General features: G+C 41.9%; 1 protein-coding gene across 3 annotated transcripts; it reads left to right on the plus strand.

Moving 5' to 3' along the window:
- The first annotated feature begins 2572 nt into the window (after positions 1-2572).
- On the plus strand, positions 2573-8406 carry rac3b (Rac family small GTPase 3b). Of its 3 annotated transcripts, none has more exons than XM_020460216.2 (6): positions 2573-2789; positions 4009-4080; positions 4234-4351; positions 4535-4597; positions 5070-5229; positions 6646-8406. In XM_020460216.2, exons 1-6 carry the CDS (start codon positions 2755-2757, stop codon positions 6774-6776), a joined length of 579 nt encoding a protein of 192 aa, XP_020315805.1. In that variant the 5' UTR covers positions 2573-2754; the 3' UTR covers positions 6777-8406. The 3 variants fall into 3 exon arrangements, with proteins under 3 accessions (XP_020315805.1, XP_020315806.1, XP_031660367.1); XM_031804507.1 differs by having other exon boundaries at positions 2609-2789; positions 5070-5233; positions 6646-6706; XM_020460217.2 differs by lacking the exon at positions 4535-4597 and having other exon boundaries at positions 2601-2789.
- The last annotated feature ends 1431 nt before the right edge of the window (positions 8407-9837 follow it).

The raw sequence follows: 9837 nt of genomic DNA on the forward strand, positions 1-9837 counted from the left end.
TCTCTGACAAAGACATGAGGGGAAACAGAGGGTTAAAATACACAACAGGTAATGAATGGGATTTAAACCAGGTGTGTAGGAAGACAAGACAAAACCAATGGGAAATGAAAAATTTATCAATGATGGCTAGAAGACCGGTGAAGTCAACCGCCGAGCACCACCCGAACAAGGAGAGGCATCGACTTCGGCAGAAGTCGTGACACATAGAGATGAACGTACTTTGGTGCGACAAGTGCAAATCAATCCCAGAACAACAGCAAAGGACCTTGTGAAGATGCTAGAGGAAACAGGTACAAAAGTATCTATAACCACAATAAAACGAGTCCGAAATCGACATAACCTGAATGGCCGCTCAGAAAGGAGAAGCCACTGCTCCAAAACCGCCATAAAAAAGCCAGACTACGGTTTGCAACTTCACATGCTGACAAAGATTGTAATTTTTGGAGAAATGTCCTCTGGTCTGAAGAAACAAAAATAGAACTGTTTGCCATAATGACCATCGTTATGTTTGGAGGAAAAAGGGGGAGGCTTGCAAGCCGAACAACACCATCCCAACCGTGAAGCACGGGGGTGGCAGCATCATGTTGTGGGGGTGCTTTGCTGCAGGAGGGACTGGTGCACTTCACAAAATAGATGGCATCATGAGGCATATATTGAAGCATATCTCAAGACATCAGTCAGGAAGTTAAAGCTTGGTCGCAAATGGGTCTTCCAAATGGACAATGACCCCAAGCATACTTCATAAGTTGTGGCAAAATGGCTTAAGGGCAACAAAGTCAAGTTATTGGGGTGGCCATCACAAAGCCCTGACCTCAATCCCATGGAAAATGTGTGGGCAGAACTGAAAAAGCGTGTGCGAGCAAGGAGGCCTACAAACCTGACTCAGTTACTCCAGCTCTGTCAGGAGGAATGGGCCAAAATTCACCCAACTTATTGTGGGAAGCTTGTGGAAGGCTACCCAAAACGTTTGACCCAAGTTGAACAATTTAAAGGCAATGCTACCAAATACTAATTGAGTGTATGTAAACTTCTGACCCACTGGAAATGTGAAGAAAGAAATTAAAGCTGAAATAAATAATTATCTCTACTATTATTCTGACATTTCACATTCTTAAAAGTGGTGATCCTAACTGACCTAAGACAGAGAATTTTTACTAGGATTAAATGTCAGGAATTGTGGAAAAACTTAGTTTAAATGTATTTAGCTAAGGTGTATGTAAACCTCCGACTTCAACTGTAGCTTTCACCTGGTCAGTCTGTGTCATGTAAAGAGCAGGTGTGCCTAATGTTTTGTACACTCAGTGTCACTTATGTGTATGAAAGTAGTAAAAAGTTCATGTGGATAATTCTGAATGAGTCGTGAATAATGATGAGTGAGGAGGTTAGACTCACAATTATCATAACCCTCCTCCCCCCAATATAAATGCTACCTCCCCTGTCATTGTAATGGTGAGAGGTTAGCATGTCTTGGGGGTATGATATTTGTGCATCTGTAACTTTCTCACTCATCATTATTCACGATTCATTCAGGATTATCTGTAATCATGGTAGCATCCACATTAATGTAGAAGTGTTTATAAACCTGTATTCTTGCTTACAGTAAAAGGGACTCAAATGGCACAATACGTTATTTACCATTCATTTCTATTGGGCACAAAATAATGTGAAACACAACCAAAACAAACAGCAAATGCATCCAACAAATGTGTAGAGTCACATGCTTGATGTAGTCATTGTGTGCTATGAATATGGGACCAAAAGTAATGTGTCAATACTTTTGGGCCCCTAAGATGGGGGGACTATGTTCAAAAAGTGCTGTAATTTGTAAATGGTTCACCCAATATGGATGTAAATACCCTTAAAGTAATTCTGACACTCTACACTTTAACCTCATAGTCATTGTAGAATTTATACCCCAATACTTTTGGAGCTCAATGCTTTCTTGACATCTAAATCAAACAGACAGGTCCTACAGAACCTAGTTTTGTCTCACCTGGACTACTTCCCAGTTGTGTGGTCCTATGTGACAAATAAGGACATTCCAGTTGGTCCCGAACAGAGCAGCACGAATTGTACTTAGATGTACACAGAGGGTGAATTTCAGTGGTATGCATGTATATCTCCCTACTGGTCTTTGTGCAAGGTGTTGATGGGTTAAAAGTTCCGAACTGTCTTTTCAAGCAGTCGGCACACAGTTCGGACACTCATCGGTACAACACAAGACATGTAACCAGAGGTCTCTTCACTGTCTCCAGGTCCAGAACAGAGGCTGGGAAACGCAGTATTAAATAGAGCCATGACTACATGGAACTCTCTACCACCCCAGGCAACTCAAGCTAGCAATAAAACCAGATTCAAAAAACCATTATGGGACCAGGGGACTGTAAAGAGACACAGACATGTTTATATATTTTGTACTGTATTTTGCTTTGTATTATGTATTGTGTTATGTATATTATGTATTTTATTTGTTGTCTTTTGTTTGGACCCCAGGAAGGCCGCGGCTAATTGGGGATACAAAGAAATACTAAGAGAAAGCAGTCAATACAGTTCGGATGGTCACTGGCCCTTTAAATACGCTCGGTCTTTTCCGTTGTTTTCTGGCGCCACTCTTCATCGACCCCCTTTCACTGCGGCTCAAAAGCTGAGCGGACTGGCCCGCTTCTCATACAAATCACAGCTAGCTTTCATTGTGAATTATATATTTTTTAAAACACTTCTGTCGGCTTTGTGACACCGCCTGCTCCTTCGCAAATGCAAGCAATTAAATGCGTGGTGGTCGGCGACGGGTAAGAATCTCAATCTCAACGTAGAGATATTTTTCTCATCCTTTCTGTGTGTGTGATCAGTGATGCGGTCATGGATGGGAGATGCAGTGTGTAGGAAAAGGGGCTGGGGCTCTCTGTTATATGGGAAGTCTTCTTTCTAAGCATTCACTTGGAAATGCACAGCTAGGTTATAAAAAAAACAAATTAAATTCCGTTCAATTGTTGAATGTTTGTAATATCATGCGGGATGTGAGATGTGTAAAATGTACACTTTTGTATTTTTACGCTGAGAAAACGCCCAGGCTGTAGCGATGCTATGGGAAACACCTACTCGCGTCGTAGGCCGTCGGAATTAGACTTCATCAGTGACGATGCGGGCTAAGGAATCTCTAGGCGTTGTTTTATAAGAATCTTAATTTACAGCCGTTTTTTTTAACATGTGTGATAATATAAATAATCTATACAGTTATAGTTTTGGCTGCCTTCATGCACGATCCATAATTAACTACCACGCATAATAAATGTATTTACAGTATTTGGGGGTTTGGTATGAAAAACAGCTGAGTAGGCCTATGTAGTTATTTTACTATAGAAAGAATTGATCTGATCCTATATCTGAGTTTTTCTGTACTAGGCTAAATGTTGACATCTACAGTGCCCTACTAATGCCACATCCCTTTTGGAGGATTTCTGATGACTAGGGGTCATTAATCAATTAATGACATCAGTGCATTAGCATAATGTGTTAAAATTGCATCTGCTAATCAGTCATTCCCAGAGCAACCAAGAGACCTTTAGTGGCCTGCGATCACAAAAAAAACATTTTTCATTACCCCTCCCTCTTCCCCTCTCTTCCTATTCACACACACACATTCTAACACACACCATTCATCCCCTACCCTGCCATGCCACCATCAATCTGTTCATATCATTTTGACATGCAGGATACACATAATCATAGACACACACATACACACCACTGTCACCAACCCTTCCTGTATTGTGTGTTTGTCGATAACAGGGATGGGGGCAGTAGGCCGTGAGGGTGGTAGTATGTCCCCCAGGCAAAGTGAATGTAGGCCAGTGTCTGTGTGACACTTAAACTGAAAGAGAGAGAAGGGCAGAACCACACACACATGCTGAGTATCAGCCTACCTAACTCAGCAGCATTTTTTTTGTCTCGTTATTGGACTTGTGTTTTTCTATAGCAGTGAGTAAGAACCAAATATCTCTCTCTCAGGGCCGTGGGTAAGACCTGTCTGCTGATCAGCTACACCACCAATGCCTTCCCCGGAGAGTACATACCCACTGTGTGAGTACACACACACACACACACACACACACACACATAGATGTGAGTGAATGTAAGTCTGCTTTCCTCTATGTAGTGTTTGTGTTTCTGATGAGTATACTTTACATAGGGAAAATATCTTTCTCTGAATGCCCGCTCTATCTGTCTCACTAGCTTTGACAACTACTCTGCCAATGTGATGGTAGATGGGAAACCAGTGAATCTGGGTCTATGGGATACAGCAGGACAGGAAGACTACGACAGACTCAGACCACTGTCCTATCCACAGACGGTATAACACACACACACACACACACACACAACCCATTACATTTCTGTGAAGGATTGATTTGCAATCTACCATTCCGCAGCAGAGCTTTTCTTCCAGTCTGTCCCATGTGGAGTCAGGTGATTCCGTGGTTGGTTGATCTCAGTGGTTTCACCCTAAGGTCTGTCTCTCTATGGTTCTCCCCAGGATGTGTTCTTGATATGCTTCTCCTTGGTCAGCCCGGCCTCCTTTGAGAACGTCCGAGCTAAGGTCAGTACTGAACCTTCCTGCTCACAGACACAGGAACAAGGGACCTGCCGAGCCTGACCTAAAGAAGCACATCTATAGCTCTCCCTGGTTCATGTTCTGTAGCTACAGTCCTGCATATAGAGAGAGAGAGTTTGGCCATTGTGGTTTCAACCCAAAAGCATTACAATGCTCTTGGATGACATCACACACCTTTCTGTTTGTCAAACTCTCTCTCTCTCTATGACTCTGGTTCAAAATGAAGATTCACTAATTGGGATGTTGTGTTTTTAAAGAATGGGTGAGGTTATTTCAGCAGTGCCTAATTGTGTTCTATTTTATTATTCTATTCTGCTCTACTCTAGCCATAATAGTCCTATAATCCATCTATGGCCCTACAGACTAGATTAGAGGTTTTATTTCAATAGCGCTGGTCCACCTAGCCTTGCTCTCCATCTTTGACTTTTGATCTAATGACCTTTACCCTCTGTCTCAGTGGTACCCTGAAGTGAGACACCACTGCCCCAACACCCCAATCATCCTGGTGGGCACCAAGCTGGATCTGAGAGATGACAAGGACACCATCGAAAGGCTGAGGGACAAGAAGCTGTCCCCCATCACCTACCCCCAGGGTCTGGCCATGGCACGGGAGATAGGTCAGTCTGTGTGGGTGTCTGCCCATCTATGCCCACATTGGGAAGAGCCATTGGTGGTCTTGGCAGATTTTGATTCTGTTGTTAATACGCTATGCAAGTGACGTGTGGTTTTCCAGGAAGTAGCCTTGTAGTTTAAAAAAACAACTTTTGTAGGCTTTTTGAATGGTCTTCAGGGCAAAAACTTAATAAAAGGCATCTGGTAGAAGTAAATTCATCAACAAACATAAATATAATTTGATTTAATTTAATTTGCGACCTTTTGCCACATTTCAGGCTTCAAACATAAAGATATAAAACTGTATTTTTTTGTGAGGAATCAACAACAAGTGGGACACAATCATGAAGTGGAACGACATTTATTGGATATTTCAAACTTTTTGGCAACAATGCAAAACGTTATGTTTGGCGTAAAAGCAACACAGCTCATCACCCTGAACACACCATCCCCACTGTCAAACATGGTGGTGGCAGCATCATGGTTTGGGCCTGCTTTTCTTCAGCAGGGACAGGGAAGATGGTTAAAATTGATGGGAAGATGGATGGAGCCAAATACAGGACCATTCTGGAAGAAAACCTGATGGAGTCTGCAAAAGACCTGCGACTGGGACGGAGATTTGTCTTCCAACAAGACAAGGATCCAAAACATAAAGCAAAATATACAATGGAATGGTTCAAAAATAAACATATCCAGGTGTTAGAATGGCCAAGTCAAAGTCCAGACCTGAATCCAATCGAGAATCTGTGGAAATAACTGAAAACTGCTGTTCACAAATGCTCTCCATCCAACCTCACTGAGCTCGAGCTGTTTTGCAAGGAGGAATGGGAAAAAATGTCAGTCTCTCGATGTGCAAAACTGATCGAGACATACCCCAAGCGACTTACAGCTGTAATCGCAGCAAAAGGTGGCGCTACAAAGTATTAACTTAAGGGGGCTGAATAATTTTGCACGTCCAATTTTTCAGTTTTTGATTTGTTAAAAAAGATTGAAATATCCAATAAATGTCGTTCCACTTCATGATTGTGTCCCACTTGTTGTTGATTCTTCACAAAAAAATACAGTTTTATATCTTTATCTTTGAAGCCTGAAATGTGGCAAAAGGTCGCAAAGTTCAAGGGGGCCAAATACTTTCGCACGGCACTGTATATATCTTAAATTACCGTGTTTTCACAAATGTCATGATATAATCGTGAAGCCCGTTCAAGAGATTAGGGGACATGTTATGGAAGTACAGAGGAAGGGGCGGTTACTTTCACAAGGTTTTGCTCTAAGCAGGAAGTGACCCGCTGTGTGAGATGATGTCAGATTGCCGAGATTGTCAATTAAGCCCTTTATCTTCTTACCCAGAGTCAGATGTTTTTTTGTTCTATGATTATAGATGTGAAATAAGTGTGTTGTTGTTTGTGTGTGGTGGTCAGGTGCTGTGAAGTACCTGGAGTGCTCTGCCCTGACCCAGCGAGGGTTGAAGACTGTGTTTGACGAGGCCATCCGCGCCGTGCTCTGCCCCCCACCCGTCAAGAAGAGGGGCAAGAGGTGCACCGTGTTCTGAGGGCTCTCATTGGTCCAGGAGAAACAGCCAATATGGCAGCCATTGTCTGGTACTACTAAAACATCACCATAATGACCACTACTTCTCTTCGGGACGAATCTTGACTTGAGACACCACGTAACGGCAATTTAACTGATGTTTGTGTAAATAACGCATTCATGTCAATGGAATATTTGATCTTAAGTTAGGATTTGGCCCTAAGAGAGAGAGAATTACTGGACTTTTTTTTTTTTACAGTGGGAAAACGATTTGATCTGGTGTAAAGATATGCGTCGTCAAGTTTCCATTTGTCTGTTTTCCACAGAGGAAAGTACTCCTCTGTGGACAGTTAAAGTGTCTACTCTCACTCATACAACCCTCCTCCCTCTCAGTCTTGTTTGCTTGAGTTGATACAGCACTCAAAACAGCCTGTACTGTGAATATGTGGCTCTGGGTTGAAGTTGCCCTTAGTTACAGATCTAGGATCAGCGTACCCACCTCAAATCCTAACCTTCACCATTACGGGGAGAAAAAAACACAAAACTGACCTTAGATCAGTGTTTAGGGTCAATTTCACCCTACTCTGTGAAGTGAATAATGTGATAAACAGACAAGCATGCCAAAAGTGGGGGCTGTACAACCTTGCTGCCTGAGTAATGCCTCTGATGGAGGTGCCTGCATGGGTCTAAACAATCTGTCTTCATTTTCCCAACGTCCTTTGTATATGTTCATTTGCGCGTGTGGGTGTGTGTGTGTGGGAGTGTGTGTGTGTGTTCGCATGTCACTGTATGTGTGAGAGAGTAAAGTTTCAAGCAGTGTCAAGTTTTTGGTACTATTTCGTATTGTAGTGATACACAAGACTTTGCAACAAACTGTCGACTCAAAAAAAGAAAAGGGAAATGGACGATCACAATCGTGGTCTGTTTTATGTGTTAACCAAACTAAGTCTAGTAATGTTTAAAAAAAAAAAAACCTTTGGAGGAGGAATTCATTATGGATATATCTATTTATTATGTACCTGAATATTTAACTCTTTAATTCCAGACAATTCAAAATAAAAGGATAATAGTAACTCACTTTGACTCTAGGAGGTATCATATTGCAAAAATATATAATTAATTAACCAGTGCATTTCTGTGGTGGTTGTGGACCTGCAGTATAACTGTATGTCCCTCTCTGGTGGTGAGATACAGAACTGCAGTCTTCTCTGTCATGACGTTATTGGTTGGCATAGCAACTGTGGTTGAATAATGTGTCTCTGAGCCTGTCCAAGGTGTCCATACTGGCTTTGGGTAGAAGTTTTCCTCAGGTGCAGATCTAGGATCAGCTTACCACTACTCAATCCTAACCTTAACCATTAGGGGGGATTTGCAAAACTGGTCTTAGATCAGTGTCTAGGGGTAACTTCATCCTATTCCTCAATACTGTAGATCAGAATTCTGAAAAGCTACTAAAACTACTACTGCATGGATATGAACTGGTGATTCTAGCCCATTGTTATTAAGAAGAAAGCTTTTTTTAATGCACTGGCAATGTACTGTAAGACTTGTATAATGGTTTAATTGTTTGTCTTATTTTTTATGACTTCACATGTCAGTGTCGTGATATCTTTCAATTTTGTATAATAAATACAAATGTATATGTAACAGGTTTTTTGTGTCAAATGTCCTGAAGTGTACTAGTGTCTAAATTATTTTATCATTCTTTGCCATGTGTGTGGGTTTTCAACTTCAGCAAAAAAACACATCTCCCTGCTCCCAGACCAATTTGATTGCTTTGTGTCAAGATAAAGTTCAAGTCTGGTTTTTCTGCATTCTTAAATTTTTCTGATTAATGGAGGCATGACTCCAGTCCAAATACTCCACTCTTCCCCTATCACATCCATCAGTTGTCCAATCACAGCCACTCTCCTCCTGGTCTTGTTCTAACACCACACCTTGTACAGAGTCAACCAGTACATTTTCCATCTTAGAAACATCAATACTTCTAGAGAAACAATAGTGATCTCTTATACTCTGCAGCTCAGTCTGTTAGTGTCAGCTCCAACATGGCAACATCTGTGGATCCCATTAGTTGTCAGATCTGCTGAAGGATCATGTGGCTTTTCCTTGTGGACACAGCTACCGTATAGGCTGAAATTAACGACTGCTTTGACTAGGACGAGCATAACCCTAAACCTCAACTACATCTCGTAATGAAAAATGTGGAAATTGAGAAAGTTGAGGTGATTAAACTGCTTGGAGTAACCCTGGATTGTAAACTCATGGTCAAAACATATTGATACAACAGTAGCTAAGATGGGGAGAAGTCTGTCCATAATAAAGCGCTGCTCTGCCTTAACACTATCAGCAAGGCAGGTCCTACAGACCCTGGTTTTGTTGCACCTGGACTACTGTTTAGTCGTGTGGTCAGGTGCCACAAAGAGGGACTTGGGAAAATTGCAGTTGGATCAGAACAAGGCAGCATGGCTGGCCCTTAAAAGCACACGGAGAGTTAACATCAATGACATGCATGTCAATCTCTCATGGCTCAAAGTAGAAGAGAGATTGACTTCATTACTACTTGTTTTCGTAAGAGGTGTTGACAAGCTGAAGGTACCAAGCTGGTTGTTTATACTATTAGCACACAGCTCAGACACCCATGCATACCCCACAAGACATTCCACCGGAGGTCTCTTCACAATCCCCAAGTCCGGAACAGACTATAGGATGCGCACAGTACTACATAGAGCCATGGCTACATAGAACTCTATTCCACAGATAACTGATGCAAGCAGTAGAATCAGATTTAAAAAGCAGGTAAAAATACACCTTATGGAACAGCGGGGATTGTGAAGTAACACAAACGTAGGCACAGACACATGCATACACACACACACGATAACATACACTCTATACACACACGTACACATGGATTTTTTAGTTGTAGATATGTGGTAGTGGAGTATGGGCCTGAGGGCACACACTTAGTGTGTTGTGAATTCTGTAATGAATGTATTGTAAAAAAAAAAAAATTGTATAACCTTGCCTTAATTCTTCCGGACTCCAGGAAGTGGAGCTGCCTTGGCAGCAGCTAATGGGGA

This window comes from Oncorhynchus kisutch, linkage group LG25 (assembly GCF_002021735.2).
Source record: "Oncorhynchus kisutch isolate 150728-3 linkage group LG25, Okis_V2, whole genome shotgun sequence".
NCBI lineage: Eukaryota > Metazoa > Chordata > Actinopteri > Salmoniformes > Salmonidae > Oncorhynchus > Oncorhynchus kisutch.

Coding starts and splice junctions, on each gene's coding strand:
- rac3b (XM_020460216.2), top strand. CDS start 2,755: ATGCAAGCAATTAAATGCGTGGTGGTCGGCGACGG. Junction 4,352..4,534: donor CACTGTCCTATCCACAGACG/GTATAACACACA, acceptor GGTTCTCCCCAG/GATGTGTTCTTGATATGCTT. Junction 5,230..6,645: donor GGCCATGGCACGGGAGATAG/GTCAGTCTGTGT, acceptor TGTGGTGGTCAG/GTGCTGTGAAGTACCTGGAG.